Source organism: Phyllopteryx taeniolatus, chromosome 10 (assembly GCF_024500385.1).
Source record: "Phyllopteryx taeniolatus isolate TA_2022b chromosome 10, UOR_Ptae_1.2, whole genome shotgun sequence".
Classification (NCBI taxonomy): Eukaryota; Metazoa; Chordata; class Actinopteri; order Syngnathiformes; family Syngnathidae; genus Phyllopteryx; species Phyllopteryx taeniolatus.
This window is the reverse complement of record NC_084511.1, coordinates 7792424-7809079: the sequence shown is the minus strand read 5'-3', so window position 1 is coordinate 7809079 and position 16656 is coordinate 7792424. Positions and strand designations below refer to the sequence as shown.

General features: G+C 41.5%; 1 protein-coding gene across 2 annotated transcripts in view; it reads right to left on the bottom strand.

Moving 5' to 3' along the window:
• LOC133484629 (probable E3 ubiquitin-protein ligase MID2) overlaps positions 1-16656 on the bottom strand; it is a 120321-nt gene that overhangs the window by 18856 nt on the left and 84809 nt on the right. For both annotated transcript variants that reach the window (XM_061787507.1, XM_061787508.1), the window contains 4 exons: positions 16034-16141; positions 9499-9647; positions 7133-7260; positions 5579-5722 (listed from right to left, as the gene is read on the bottom strand). In XM_061787507.1, the coding sequence (XP_061643491.1) occupies positions 5579-5722; positions 7133-7260; positions 9499-9647; positions 16034-16141 (529 nt within the window). The remainder of the gene's footprint in view (positions 1-5578; positions 5723-7132; positions 7261-9498; positions 9648-16033; positions 16142-16656) is intronic.

Below are 16656 nucleotides of genomic sequence, written 5' to 3'. Positions count from 1 at the left end.
TGACCTCCCTCTGCACATCAGCGAACCCCCATCACTGTCCATTTTTAAAACCCATTTTTATTCTCTGGCTTTTAACCCGGCTTAGGACTCAGCATCTGTTTTAGTGTTTTTCTGTTGGTTTTTGTTTTAATTGTTTATTTTAAATTGTTTTTATTTCTTAAAGTTTGATTCTTATCTGTGTACAGCACTTTTTTCAGCTGTGGTTGAATATAAAGTGCTTGATAAGCTATGCACTAAGGAAACACCAAAAACAAAGCCTCCATTGGTAGAAATGTACATGCAGTACTTATTCTTACATTTTTTAATTATAATTTCCTTGTTGTCTTACCGTAAGTTGACAATGTCAGTGAACTACGATGTCAGCCAGCTTGTCAACAAGAATTTATCACTACGATTATCTTTAGATTTGCATCAATTGCCATTAAGGAACACATTCAAATGCCACATAAAACAAAGCATTTTGTTAAGTCCCATTACAGTTGGGATTAAGCTTTGTAGCGTACAGTTACAACTATAATAGCAACTTCTTTTCATCATTCTGTTCCTTAAATCTTTCCCTGCGGTGGTTAACCGGAACTCTGGGCACAATCCTGACTTCAAACCTTCTGGGACTTAATGAATTATTTAGCGGGGTGGCAATAGCATACATACATAAGTAATAGTGTAGAGTCTTCTTGTAAATATAAATACTTCACAGGACGCAAATAAGGCCATTAAATGTGAGGCACTTTAAAGAATGAATGAGGTAAGGGAACTCTTAGATGGAGAGTTATTTAGAAGTGACTGAGATGCAGAATTTGGGCTTCCTTTCATAATTTAATGTTGGCCACTGATAACGATTTACCTCACAAACATTCTTATGTTAATGTGGTATAAAAAGGTTATAAAATATGATGCTTTCAAAGAGATAATGTGTGGAAAATATGTTTGTGCCGATTTCTGCACTCAATTGCACCTTTTTGCTGAATCAATTTAGGTCAGTACACAGCAGTTTGTTATCACATCTTGTGTGAACAAAAGGGCTTCCTGGCATCAGCTTCACAGCTTTGTAAAACATTGTGGCTTCAAAGTAAGGCATAGTAACAGGAAACTGGAAGACCAAAAAGAAAGTGAATAATTGTGTCCTCGACAGATGATGTGAGAAGAACACATGCTAGCTACCCTGGGAGAAGACGACAGTTTGTCTTTGATGATGCAACACTGAGTTCAAGGTGATATTGTGTATGTGTGGGCAACCATAGCCTTGTGTCCCAATGATTGTCGCTCCTCCAAAATAGGATTATTGCTCTGTGAAAAAACAACACACACTAAATGGATACTGAACATTAGAGGGCCTTGGTAGCCAAGGTTGAAACTTTGCCTGTTCTGCATGTTAGTTACAACCCAATAGTTCTTATAACTTAACGATTTCTGTATTTTGTCAAGAAAGTGTTGTTGGTTTTTGAATGTTATTTAATCTAGGGTTTAAATCAACACATTATTTGTGTTTGTATATGTGTGTGTGTTAGATAAAACGCAGGTGCACATAAACAGAAGCAATACAAATTAGCACCAGAATCCTGATTGTAAATTTGCCAAACATTGCAACAAAGGGCAGTTTTGTTTTCATAAGTGTAGACGCATAAAAGATCAATAAACCCATAGCTATTGTAATACTAATAATGACCTGCTTTTCACCTGTAGTCGGACACTGAAGCACAGGCTATGAATACACATTAAACACGCAGCTTGATGTATTCCTTCCTTTAAAAAAAAAAATGAAAAGCAGGCAATTTAAATTGGCAATACAATTTGAAGATGATGGTGATGGTATCATGCGATAGTAAGAAAAGAAAGCATGTAAAGAACACCACAGGGACCGACACGGAACGTAAGTTATTAAAGATGGTAACTGATGGGAGGAGCACTACAGGGAACAAATGTTGACTGAACTATCGACAATGTCTATTTAGCTTACACATATATATTTTGATATGTGTGTATGGTTGAAATTGCATAAGAAAGAGGACATCTGGCTCCTTTGCAAAGCAAATACGGTATATAAAGATTTTTTTCTAGATGCTCTCTCTGAGTTCTTTGTTGGCAAGTTGGCCCACTTTGAAGCGCTCTTGTTTCCAGATAATGCCCGGATCAGACTACAAGACAAATTTGGTCTTTTCCGATTGCACTATGTCAGACTAATGCCATTAAATCTTGCCGTCTCTCGGTCAAATAGTGGAAACACTACACGACGTATTCCGATACCACCGTATCTCATCTTTTACTATCACAGGGCTTTATCTTGTCAAATGAAACACTGTCAGAGAGGCGGAACCAGAAAACGTGTGACCGAGCAATGCGACTGGATACACACGTTACCATCGCGACGTCAACAACAATGTGCCGCGCCAATGTATTGTGTCGGGTGGAAAAAGAACAAAATGAGGAAAAAACGTGGCGGTCATCACCGGTGCTCGGGAGAGGACGTTCTTTCAAAGACTGCTTGAGGTATGTTTACATACTTTTAATACGATATGGCTCGCAAGCAGGCAACAAAACATTATGTAGCCTAGCAAGCTAGTGCTAGCATTAACAGTTGTACATAAACAAGCCGGTGTTCTGTCGAATCATGCTCTAAAGCTTCGGTAAACATTGGTTTGTGCGCGTGAATAAATGTTGACAACGGCGTGCAAGTATGGTGACAACGGCAAGCACGGGAGACAATGCGCTAGTCACAATACGCAATCCTGTTGGTCGGAGTCGAGGTGTGCCCTCGGATAGTTGTCGTTGACATGTCCCACTACATGGAAGATATAAAAAAATTCTAAATAAATATCATAGGCCCATCGTAGGGCCAAATCGTTGGTAATGGATTATGATGGATTATGTCACAGTACAAGAAATGTTGTCGTTCCCGACAAAATATTTCGGGCCCGATCTAGGAAATCGGCTGTGATAGCTAATCGGGCCAATATCGGGGATAAAATCGTGTAGTCTGATCTAGGCATAAGGTTTCTATCATAATGTATTAGGTTTTATCCTAAACTGGGAAAACAAAACCACTCATATGCCAAATTAACATGGAAAGGGCTTCCTATTAAAGTTTATTTTCACATGCGAGCATCAAGATAAAGAAAGAGCCATGAAATGCTGGGACTCTGATATCCAACGGAAAAAGATGCTGGGAAAATAGGGAAAAAACTCAAAAAAGACAATTTTTTTCACAAACGCAATTATTTTCCTGTAACAATTAAATAAACCTCCACTACATTCAGATGTGCTACACTTTCACTTTAAAATGTAGTGTTGGGTAGTTTATGGCTTTTCATGGAAGACAAAATCAGTGGTTGTTGTATGGAGGCCAAGGAAGGACCATGCAGACTGATAACAGAAACTTAAAGGCAGACTTAAGAGGGTGTAAAAAAAAAAAAAAAAGTTGAAATGATGGTCATGTGCAATTTTAGAACCTGATCAATTAATAAGCAACTGTATTCAATTTTTAACACTTTCAAAGATGTGATTTTTTTTCTGGTACTGATCCAAATTATTATTAAGATTAGCGGCAGTTTCTTTGATCCAGCATTGATACATATCATAAAACCAAAGTTGACTCACTGCCAACGATTTACTTGAAACTTGCAAAAGTAGATACTGTACATCCATCCATCCATTTTCCATACAGCTTATCCTCACTAGGGTCGCGGGTGTGCTGAAGCCTATCCCAGTTGACTCTGAGTGAGTGAGTTCCTGAACTGCTCACCAGCCAATTGCAGGGCACATATAAACAAACAACCATTTGCACTCACATTCACACCTACGGCCAATTTAGAGTTTTCAATTAACCTACGATGCATGTTTTTAGGATGTGGGAGAAAACCAGAGAAAAGCCACACAGGCACGGGGAGAACATGCAAACTGCATACAGGCGAGGCCGGATTTGAACCTCAGAACTGTGAGGCAGATGTGCTAACCGGTGGGTCATCCTGCTGCCAAGGTAGATACAGTATTATATATTTACAGTGCAAGACCTCTTTCATCTGCTTAGTTTGTGATTTATCGTTCATTTTCGCATGGTATTTGCTTTCACTTGCTGATTATTTTTTCTGTGCTGTGCTCGCATGACTCTGCACAGACAGTTCTTACAAGGTCACTCATTCCACCCTTTGTCCCTCCCAGGAGGGCTGAGACCGAGGCCAGGAGAGAGATCAGTTGGTGGTCTAATGGAAGCGTTTAGCCGCTTTGAACGTTTTCAATGGTAAAAACCTAAGTGGTGTGGAAGGCCTAATGGTTTCTGTGTTTCTCAATGTCTACTGTGACTCTCTCAGGACTGTGTGGCAGCATTGGGCTGAATGTCTGAATCAGAGTTTGAAATGAATCCTGATGTTTCAAACGGGCCAGGGCACTCCACTTTCATGGCTAGATGGAGAAAAGTCAGGGTGCTCACGAGTAAAGCGAGGAGAGGATGAAGGCATAAAAGCAGCAGATTAAAGTTGAGAAGTGCAGCTGTCTATGTGTGTGTGTGTGTGTATAAATGTGTATAAGTGCGCATAATTAAGTAAAATAATCAAGTCATCCTCAGTAAGAGGTATTTTACCTTCATTACATTATTATCCACTCAGACTTTCACATTCATTCTGTTTCTTCCCCCACATTGTGCTAAATATAATTTCATTTACTAGTGGAGCAAGAATCTGTTGCAATCATTAGCCATCCATCCATTTACCGTGCCGCTTATCCTCACAAGGGCCGCGGCCATACTGGAGACTATCCCAGCTAACTCTGGGCGAGAGGCAGGGTACACCCTCAACTGGTCGCCAGCCAATCGCAGGGCACACATACAAAAACAACCATTCGATTATGAAAAAACTAAAATTGAGTAACAGTATGTAATGTACAGCAATTTCTTTTACACCTTTAACTTTTAAGTAATTTCAATGGTATACTGGATAGCGTCCCAGCTGATGCCATTTTGACCAAAGATCATGAATTTCAGTGGTCTATAATATTGGTGGACCAGACTGGATACCTTTCATGTTTTGTATGAGTCAAATTTCTAACTGCTAATGTTACTGTTGGGGATAAACTTGTTATCTGCTGTCGCTTTAATTCCCATCTTTCGAGTATTGGATACGTGACTTCAACAATAGTCATTGGCATTTTATGGAATTTTAAGGCTTCATCCAATATCAGTACTTTAGGTAATTAGTAATGGCTGGCCAAAAATGTTATAATGGCAGACCACCACTATTTGGTTGGTTCGAACTGGTGTATCCAGTCAAAGCCTCACTGTGGTTGCTCACGTAGGTACACTTTTACAATTTGCACTATGCATAGATTAGCTCTCTTTCTGTTTAAACATTGAACACAGACAATAGATGGGAGAGAAAATCTAGGTTACACGAGAATAGAACATAATAAAATATTCAGCACATGCCAAAAACATTGATTGCCCATTTCTTATATTTTCATTTGTGTATACATGAATCTGCGCTCCACACAGTAACATGCTAAACTCATATTTGGACCACATATGCATGATTGAAATCGCACTGAATTTTCTTTTGTGTGTGTCTGTGTGTGTGTGTGTCACATGACTTACTGATGAAATTAGTCTGGCCAGTGTATATAGTGTATTGCAGCTCATAAGAAGTGACGCTGAACTCGTCCTCCGATGTCCAGTGAACAGTGATGGTGTCGTGTGATGCTGTGCACAGCTCGTCTCTGATGGACGGTGGGCTGGGTGCTGCATGAGAAAGTTGTTTCAAAGTGAATTGACAATACAGAAGTACAACATGACAATGCATTTTGATTATTTCTTCATTCTTGGATAACAATTGTATTTCTTTTCTTCTCGTATATGGCATATGACAAGGTCCTTCATATAGTATTCTTTGGCGGAGATAAATTATCAGAAAATACCAGTAGCATTAAACTGCAATGTTTATCTAATATTTTGTCTAATTTTAAGTAAGGTGACCAAAATCCATGATGCAGCATAGTTCTAAACCAGTGCAAACTACAAACTTAATAATACACATTATGGTGAATCGATACATTGTTTTTACGATGACGTCATTGTTGACGTCATTGTTGACATTATGGTGGCAGCTTGCTGCCAGAGGATTTCCCAGCGTGCCTAGCGCTGTTGTATAGTTGTTAAAATGCTGTTTTAAATCAGTTAGTCCCCTAATCCAATAAATAGTTGTAATAATGTGAATGTTAATAGAGCCTATGTGTGTTTATCTGCCCTCTGCAACTTTTGTTATGTCTTAACTATCTGGGAAATGGAAAATACCTCCGTAAAGCCGCAGTGTTAAAACTAAACACTAGGGTGCACCACAGTAAAGGCTTCTTTATACTCGCGTGGACGGCGACCGCGCTGACATCACTGCGGCTATCCCGCACGCAGTTTGCCTTTATACTCGAGCGCAACCAACGCGCGCTGTTTTGAAAGTGTACTGCAGTTCTCCTCCAAGTCGGGGGTGTCGCTACGGCTGGTATTGGCTAGGACGCCAAAGGGTGGAGTTTCCTCTGCATTTTCTGGTAGCCGTGTTTTACTTTCCTTTCCATAACAAGGAACAAAGCGGGCCAATTCGTCGGTCATGTGATGCAATGCGGGCGCGGGAGTATAAAGAGGCCTTAATACATACATTACTAAAGAACTGGTAAATTTTAGTATTAATAATAATACTGCAGTGTCAAAACTATACACTTGGCTACATCACAGCCTCAATACTTAGACACAATAAAGGAGTAAATGAATTATAACATTTTAAACCTAAATATGTTGTAAACTTATAAATCAAAAGATTTAAAACTAATAGATGGCTTTTCTCAAACATATGTACTCATATACCTCATTTCACTGTGAAGGAATTTTCAAACTTTTACTATACCCATGTATAATGCGCACTATTGACTTTTGAAGATATTTTTTTGTGAATAAATGTGCATTATACATGATAGATTATGGTAGATATCTTTACATCCCTAATACTTATATATTGTGGTAAATAACCCCATTGCAATACCACAGGTAAGGAAAATTACTGAAAGACAGACTGTAAAAAGCCATTATTCAAAGTAAACTTTTTTTGTGTTGGACAGTCTGTATATACATATTATTATTATTTATTTATTTTATACCATGTACCTGTTAGGTAATCAAGGCCTTCCAGAATCTTCTTCTCTCTAGAAAAGTCGAGGGCAAAGTTGTCGAAAGCTTCATTCAGATTGACATCAGGGATGAGTACTTGGGAGGAGGCTGTTGCCATGGCAACTCTGGTGGCACATTCAGGAGAGACAAAGAAAGCCAGCGGTCGATTGAAAAAGTAGAACTATTGAAGGCATCAACCACCAGTTCCTATCGCTCCACCTCTATGTAAAACCGACTTAAAATTGTGGAACCCTATAATGCTGTCACTACAGAACCGCATTAGTATGTACAGTGGGTATGGAAAGTATTCAGCACCCCTTAAATTTTTCACTCTTTGTTATATTGCAGCCATTTGCTAAAATCATTTAAGTTCATTTTTTTTCCGGATTAATGTACACACAGCACCCCATATTGACAGGAAAAAGAAACCGGAATTGTTGAAATTTTTACAGATTTATTAAAAAAGAAAAATTTTAGGGCGGCACGGTAGCCGACTGGTTAGAGCGTCAGCCTCACAGTTCTGAGGTGCGGGGTTCAATCCTCGTCCCCGCCTGTGTGGAGTTTGCATGTTCTCCCCGTGCCTGCGTGGGTTTTCTCCGGGCACTCCGGTTTCCACCCACATCCCAAAAACATGCATTAATTGGAGACTCTAAATTGCCCGTAGGCATGACTGTGAGTGCGAATGGTTGTTAGTTTCTATGTGCCCTGCGATTGGCTGGCAACCAGTTCAGGGTGTACCCCGCCTCCTGCCCGATGACAGCTGGGATAGGCTCCAGCACGCCCGCGACCCTAGTGAGGAGAAGCGGCTCAGAAAATGGATGGATGGAAGAAACATTTTAATATCACACAGCCATAAGTACTCAGACGCTTTGCTCAGTATTTAGTAGAAGCAACCTTTTGAGGTAATACAGCCACGAGTCTTTTTGGGAATGATGCAACAAGTTCTTCACACCTCGATTTGGGGATCCTCTGCCATTCCTCAGAGGATCGCCATTCCTTCTCGCAGATCCTCTCCAGTTCTGTCAGGTTGGATGGGGAACATTGGTGGGCAACCATTTTCAGATCTTTCCAGAGATGCTGAATTGGGTTTAAGTCAGAGCTCTGGCTGGGCCACTCAAAAACAGTTATTATTATTATTAAAACGGTATTTTAGCTGTGTGCTTAGGTTCATTGTCTTTTTTGAAGGTGAACCTTTGGCCCAGCCTGAGGTTCTGAGCACTCTGGAGAAGGTTTTCGTCCAGGATATGCCTGTACTTGGCCGCATTCATCTTTTCTTCGATTGCAAACAGTCTCCCTGTCCCTGCAGCTGAAAAACACCAGAGCACGATGCTGCCACCACCATGCTTCACTGTTGGGACTGTATTGGACAAGTGATGAGCAGTGTCTGGTTTTCTCCATACATGCCACTTAGAATTAAGGCCAACAATTTCTATCTTGGTCTCATCAGACCAGAGAATATTATTTCTCACCATCTTGGAGTCCTTCAGGTGTTTTTTTTAGCAAACTCCATGCAGGCTATCATGCGTCTTGCACTGAGGAGAGGCTTCTGTCGAGCTACTCTGCCATAAAGCCCCGACTTGTGGAGGGCTGCAGTGATGGTTGACTTTCTAGAACTTTCGCCCATCTCACGACTGCATCTCTGGACCTCAGCCACAGTGATCTTTGGGTTCTTCTTTACCTCTCTCACCAAGGCTCTTCTCCCCCAATTTCTCAGTTTGGCCGGACGGCCAGCTCTAGGAAGGGTTCTGATCATCCCAAATGTCTTCCATTTAAGGATTATGGAGGCCATTGTGCTCTTAGGAACCTTAAGTGCAGCAGAAATCTTTTTGTTACCTTGGCCAGATCTGCGCCTTGACACAATTCTGCCTCTGAGCTCTTCAGGCAGTTCCTTTGACCTCATGATTCTCATTTGGTCTGACGTGCACTGTGAGCTGTAAGGTCTTATATAGACAGGTGTGGCTTTCCTAATCAAGTCCGATCAATATAATCAAACACAGCTGGACTCCAATGAAGGTGTAGAACCATTTTAAGGATGATCAGAAGAAATGGACAGCACCCGAGTGAAATATGAGTGTCACTGCAGAGGATCTGAATACTGTGTGATATTTCAGTTTCTCTTTTTTAACAAATCAGCAAAAATTTCAACAATTACGTTTTTTTTTCTGTCAATATGTGGTGCTGTGTGTACATTAATGAGGGAAAAAATAATTTTAACAAATGGCTGCAATATTACAAAGTTTAAGGGGGTTTGAAAACTTTCTGTACCCACTGTATATCGAACAAAGTTCAGCTAAATCAAATGTAAAAACAGATGACATCTCCAAAGATGATGCAAATCATAAGTGAACATGTCCATCACTCACCTTTCCGCTACATTTCGGGCAGTCTGAAGGAAGCGGGCGTGGTCATTTTCCTTAAGGCTCTGCTCGGCCTGCGTGATGAGGGCACTGGAGCGCTCCAGACACTGACGACAGTTAGCAATCTGCTGGGCCAATTTACGCAGCTTCATTACCTAGAAGACAAATGTTATATGGTTTAATGTTCATAATCCTCTAACATTGCTCTGCCTCATATTTAGCAGACCACTTTGGTCCATCACCACTTCCAACTGGGAGAGAGTTGATTTTGCTAATCTTCTTTGCCTTTTTTCCCAATGGGTTCCAATGAGTTTGCCTCAAAACTCGTCATGGTGACAGTCACAATATCAGGAAAAAAAAGGACAGCAGTGACTGCAAAATGGTTTTAAAACTGGGTGAAACCAAAATGCAACGCCCATGCATATATTTGCATGGGCGTTGGTAACATTTGATGAAAAAAAATCAGAGGACAAGTGCCTGCTAAAAAAAAAAATAATAATAATTTCTGTACTGGGCGGCACGGTGGCCGACTGGTTAGAGCGTCAGCCTCACAGTTCTGAGGTGCGGGGTTCAATCCCCGTCCCTGCCTGTGTGGAGTTTGCATGTTCTCCCCGTGCCTGCGTGGGTTTTCTCCGGGCACTCCGGTTTCCTCCCACATCCCAAAAACATGCATGAATTGGAGACTCTAAATTGCCCGTAGGCATGACTGTGAGTGCGAATGGTTGTTTGTTCCTATGTGCCCTGCGATTGGCTGGCAACCAGTTCAGGGTGTACCCCGCCTCCTGCCCGATGACAGCTGGGATAGGCTCCAGCACCCCCGCGACCCTAGTGAGGAGAAGCGGCTTAGAAAATGGATGGATGGAATTTCTGTACTGCTCTTTGACATGAACATTACAGGTAAATGAGGACACACAGACAGGAAGAAGGAAAGCAGAAAGAATGCAGCTAGCGGACTGAAGTCCACTTTATGGGTGAGAGGTGAGATCAACCGCTTGGCTCCTCATTCTTCTGCTGACCTCATGAATGTGTTGCATAAAAATCATGCTGTAGAGTTCAGCATTAGTCAGTTTTCTGTTATCTAGAATAGTAGAATGATGCCATCCAATCCAATCTGTATTTTGGCAAGGTGTCCCAATATTCTTTTCCCTACTATTGTGGCCAAACTACCTTGTATACAATAGTTTCATATTACAAAGCTCAATCCATCTATTTCTATAGCTGCTGTCCTTGGCAGAGCCACAGGGAAGCTAGAGCCTCTCCCAGCAGACGTAGGGTGAAATAATTATTATACTCAGGACACCAGCGTCAGTCAATCATAATCGATTATATGCCAGTTGTGCAAAAGTCATCAGCCAACTAATACAGTACTAATGACCTACTTTTCAAAGATCGAGATTACAATTGTATATTCCTTGTGCTATTTTAATATCTTTGTGTGAAACACTAACACATTTGAAGCACAATGGTGTCACTGAAGGTAACAGGAATCAGATTAATTTCAAAACAGCAATGAACAAATATGTTCTCATCGGATAAAGATGGAGCTAAACATTTGTATGACCTCGACAAATGACTCATTCAAAATTTTATTTGTGAGAATAGTAACTCTAGGGAATAAAAACTTAAAAGATGGGGTTTGGTTAAGAGTGTGTCATCAAACGGTGTGGGAGAGTCAAAGGCGCTACCTAATGTGCACTTCCTGTCTGTTGCTGGAAAGGCTGCTCTGTCTGAGAAACTGTTCCTAGCTGGCAACTTAATGGAGTTGTCAACTGGCTATTATCTGCTCCCCCAATTAGAGCATCATGATCTGCTGTCACTACAAACACCATGTGAGCAGTTTATTGACCACACAAAGACGAGACGCCGCAACAGCATCGTTTGATAAGACAACGTCTTATGTGATGTGTCAGAAGGTTTTCAGGACTGGTTTGACAAAAAATATTTTCCAAAAACAAACAAAAAAAATACAAGATTTCCCCTTTAATTTGGGCCAGACAATCAATCTACAGACCTTCAAAGAGATCCTGCAGTGTTTGCTTCATTCAGTGTGTTAGAACAAGCGAGAGTTCTGACAGGACAAGTCATTACTGCTTCACAATGCCCTGATTATCCGACAGCTCCTGGCTGAGAAATACATTGCTGTGCCCGAGCCACCCGACTTGGCAGTGTGTGTTTTTTTTACTCTTTCCCAATCTCAAGGAGGTCATTAAGTGGACCGTTTTGAAGACGTGAATGACATCAAGGTGGCCATGATAACGGAGCTACTTTGAATGTTGGGACTATGACAGGAAAAGCTTAGACGTTGGTTGACATGATGATTAGGGGAAAGGTTGATATATTGTGTGTCCAGGAGAACAGGTGGAAAGGCAGTAAGGCTTGAAGTTTAGGGGCACGGTTCAAATTATTTTACCATGGTGTAGACGGGAAGAGAAATGGAGTAAGGGGTATTTTAAAGGAAGTTTGCTAAGAATGTCTTAAAGGGGAAAAGAACGCCAGATAGAGTGATGAGGCTGAAACTTGAAATTGAGGGTATTATACACAATGTGATTAGTGGCTATGACCCACAGGTAGGATGTGACCTAGCGGTGAAAGAGAAATTCTGGAAGGAGGTAGACGAAGTAGTTCTGATCATCCCAGACAGAGAGAGAGAGTTGTGATTGGTGCAGATTGTAATGGGCATGTTGGTAAAGGAAACAGGGGTGATGAAGAAGTGATGGGTAAGTACGGCATCCAGGAAAGGACGCTGGAGGGAGAGATGGTGGTAGACTTTACAAAAAGGATGGAAATGGCGGTAGTGAACACTTTCTTCCAGAAGAGGTAGGAACATCGGGTGACCAACAAGAGCGGAGATAGAAGCACGCAGGTGAATTACATCTAGTGCAGACGATGTAATCTGAAGGAGGTTACTGACTGGTAGTGGTAGGGGAGAGTGCGGTTAGACAGCATAGGGTGGTGGTATGTAAGATGACTCTGCGGGTGGGGAGGAGGATTAAGAGGACAAAAAAAGAGCAGAGAACCATGTGGTGGAAGCTGAGAAAGGAAGAGTGTTGTGCGGCTTTTTAAGAAGAGGTGAGACAGGCTCTCGGTGGACAGGAGCAGCTTCCAGGAAACTGGACCACTACAGCCAAGGTGATCAGAGAGGCAGACAGGAGAGTACTTGGTGTATCTTCTGGTAGGAAAGGGGAGAAGGAGACTTGGTGGTGGAACCTCAAAGTACAGGAAATATACAAGGAAAGCTAAGGTTAGCTAAGACGAATTGGGACGCTGTGAGGACTGAGGAGAGGAGAAAGGAATACATTGAGATGCGACATAGGGCAAAGGTAGAGGTGGCTTAGGCCAAACAAGAGGCATATGATGACATGTATGCCAGGTTGGACACTAAAGAAGGAGAAAAGGATCTATACAGGTTGGCCAGACAGAGGTATAGAGATGGGAAGGATGTGCAGCAGTTTAGGGTGATTAAGAATAGAGATGGAGATGTGTTGACTGGTGCATGTTGTGTGCTGGATAGATGGAAAGAATACTTTGACGAGTTGATGAATGAGGAAAATGAGAGAGAAGGAAGAGTACAAGAGGCAAATCTGGGGGACCAGGAAGTAGCAATGATTAGTAAAGGGGAAGTTAGAAAGGCACTAAAGAGGATGAAAAATGGAAAGGCAATTGTTCCTGATGACATACCTGTAGAGGTATAAAAGCATCTCGGACAGGTGGCTGTGGTGTTTTTGACCAGCTGTTTCAACAGAATTCTAGCGTGTGAGAAAATGCCTGAGGAATGGAGGAAAGGTGTGCTGGTGCCCATTTTTAAAAACAAAGGTGATGTGCAGAGCTGCGGGAACTATAGAGGAAGAAAGGTATAAAGTTGATGACCCACACAATGACGTTACGGGAAAGAGTAGTGGAGGCGAGACTCAGTACAAATGTGAGTATTTGCAAGCAACAGTACGGTTTCATGCCTAGAAACAGTACCACAGATGCATTATTTGCCTTGATGGTGTTGATGGAAAAGTACAGAGAAGGTCAGAAGCAGCTACATTGTGTCTTTGTAGATCTAGAGAAAGCCTATGATAGAGTACCTAGAGAGGAACTGTGGTACAGCATGTGGAAGTCTGGAGTTGCAGAGAAGTATTTTAGAATAATACAGGACATGTATGAGGGCAGCAGAACAGTGGTGAGGTGTGCTGTAGGTGTCACAGAGGAATTTAAGGTGGAGGTGGGACTGCATCAGGGATCAGACCTGAGCCCCTTCTTGTTTGCAGTGGTGATGGATAGGCTGACAGATGAGGTTAGAATGAAGTCCCCGTGGACCATGACGTTCCCAGATGACATTGTGATCTGCAGTGAAAGCAGGAAGCAGGTGGAGGAACAGTTAGAAAGGTGGAGACATCCACTGGAAAGGAGAGGAATGAAGATTAGTCGAAGTCAGACAGAATATATGTGCATGAATGAGAGGGGTGGAGGGGGAAGAGTGAGGCTACAGGGAGAAGAGATAGCGAGGGTGGAGCACTTCAAATACTTGGGGTCAACAGTCCAGAGCAATTGTGAGTGTGGTAAGGAAGTGAAGAAATGGGTCCAAGCAGGTTGGTCAGGTGTGTTCTGTGACAGAAGAGTCTCTGCTAGGATGAAGGGCAAAGACTATAAAACAGTGGTGAGGCCAGCCATGATGTACGGATTAGAGACAGTGGCACTGAAGAGACAACAGGAAGCCGAGCTTGGAAGTGGTGGAAATGAAGATGTTGAGGTTCTCTTTTGGAGTGACCAGGTTGGATAGGATTAGAAATGAGCTCATCAGAAGGATGGCCAAGGTTAGTTAGGATGATGAGGACGGAGCTGCCAGGCAAGAGAGCTAGAGGAAGACCAAAGAGAAGGTTGATAGTGAGGGAAGACATGAGGGCAGTTGGTGCTAGAGAGGAGGATGCAGGAGACATGGAAAAGGATGACACGCCGTGGCGACCCCTAACGGGACAAGCCGATGATGAAGGCATGGCAGAGAATGCTGGGAAAGGGCGTTACACTCTCACGAGATTACTTTGAAGGGGAAAACGTATAATTTGGATTTGTAATAGCGTTTGTGACACCAGTCCTGGAATATTTCTGACACAACTCATACATAATTACTCCCTCTTACTGACAGTAGTGGAAACAATATCAGTCTCTTTGATGCTATATGTGTGCAATAGAAGGAGACGACAATAGGGCCCAGCCGCCCAACTTAGTCTTATTAGAAGAATAACACTTAAAAGCCAGTTTTGTTTCATAAAAAAATAGAAGAGAAGGCTGGGATGTACAGAACTGCCTGATGAGGTAATTAGAGAATGTTTTAATTCATTATGACAGTTCTTAATGTGACGCTCCAACACAAAAAGTAGCTGTGGGTAGCTGTACTACTCAGCGTCAATCATTAAGATACAAAAATTACTCCTTTTTATGTAAGCATCATTTCATGACGATGCATTTAAGCTCTTCCGTAGATTGGAAAGTTTTACAGTTTGGCTCTTAGGGACAAAAGTATAAAAAAGTTCTGAGGCATCAGCTCCAAACTTCTCTGACCCACTTTCTAACAAATATACGGCAAACTTTTTTTGTTCCCTAAGTTAACTTGTTTTCCCTCTGCTCCCACCTGTGCATCAAAGCTCAAACAATTCACAGCTTGAGCACAAATTTTAGTCCTTCCTTTACCACCCCCAAATACTGCCCAATAAAAATAATGGTTTGATTTAATGTTTCGGAATTCAGGAAAAAGATTTGAACATTACAATGAGAATATAGAGCAGGGAGGTGCATTAAGAACATGACATAAAGGCACACACATCAGGACATAGGGCTAGGGATTAAACCTCCTTCGAGAGTGACAAGACTTCTTAAAAGGAAATTACAGAGAAAGTGAGAGCGCCTTGCTCTGCTGTACACACTGTGATCAATGCGTGAATAATCCTGTTATTCAGTTGCACAGATGAACCCTTTCTTCAGGAGACGGACTCCTCACCAGAAACGACAGCAGCCTCTATTTTTGAAGCCTGACAACTATGTTTTGTTCATGGTCCCTGTACAACTGTCAGAATTACACTAGACTCTTTAACAATAATTTTTATTACAGCTCTTGTATCAGATTAAATGTACCTATTGAAGTGTCCAGTAAGTGTCATTCATTAAAACTTCATTTCGAAATCTCCATTTCCACCCAATAAGGTCTTTTCCATTAACGTCACACATGGGAGGGTTGGAACTTCACAGTGAATTTATTTAAAATTCCCATAAATCATATTCTAGTAGCTGTTATTGAGTTGTTTAACTGTTTATTGATCGTAGGCCTCTAAATCAAAACTAATCAAAATTGCATTGAGGAAGTGCTGTGATGAAATGGGATTTACAGGAATGGTGTGATGTGCATTTCATTCATCTGAAGAATTAACACATTACTTAGCAGTTAAAGTGAATAATTCTTGACCCAGACTTTCCCAAGATAAGCTTGAATCTTTGTCGACCTAATGCTGTATTTGATGCGTTTTCTTCAAAATATGAAAGTGTCAAGGGAGCACTTCACCTTGGACTCCTTGATTTTCACAGCAATGACCTGCTTTCTCTGGCGGATAATCTCCACCAGCTCGTCGCACTCCTCCACCAGCTTGGCTTCGTGCATGGCGGTATTCACCTGGAGAGAACAAGACACAAGCCATGACAAACGTCTTATAGAAGTTTAGTTTGGATAAAGTGATATGTTTACTTAATCAAAAGGTAAAGCAAAAACAAATCTACAATTATTTAATATAATAACAAAAATCACAACTGATTGGGCTCTTGTCTGACATGTAAAGTTAATTTGAATTACCATTAAAATGAAGAAACCAGACTTTCTTAATGGCAATATAGCAAATTAAAACGCTGTTCATATAGTTTAACAGGACATATATTGTAATACAACATAATTATGGCACTCTTTCAAGCTATGGGATATTTGATTATTTATCAATACTGCACCCACATTAGAATGTAGAGTTTGCAAGTATGATCCACTTATTTCTTATTACGAATAAAGTATTCATGTGGCGGCATGGTGAACGACTGGGTAGCACATCTGCCTCACAGTTCTGAGGACCCGCGATCAAACCCAGCCTCCACTGAGTTTGCAAATTCTCCCCACGACTCCCCTGAGTTTGCATGTTCTCC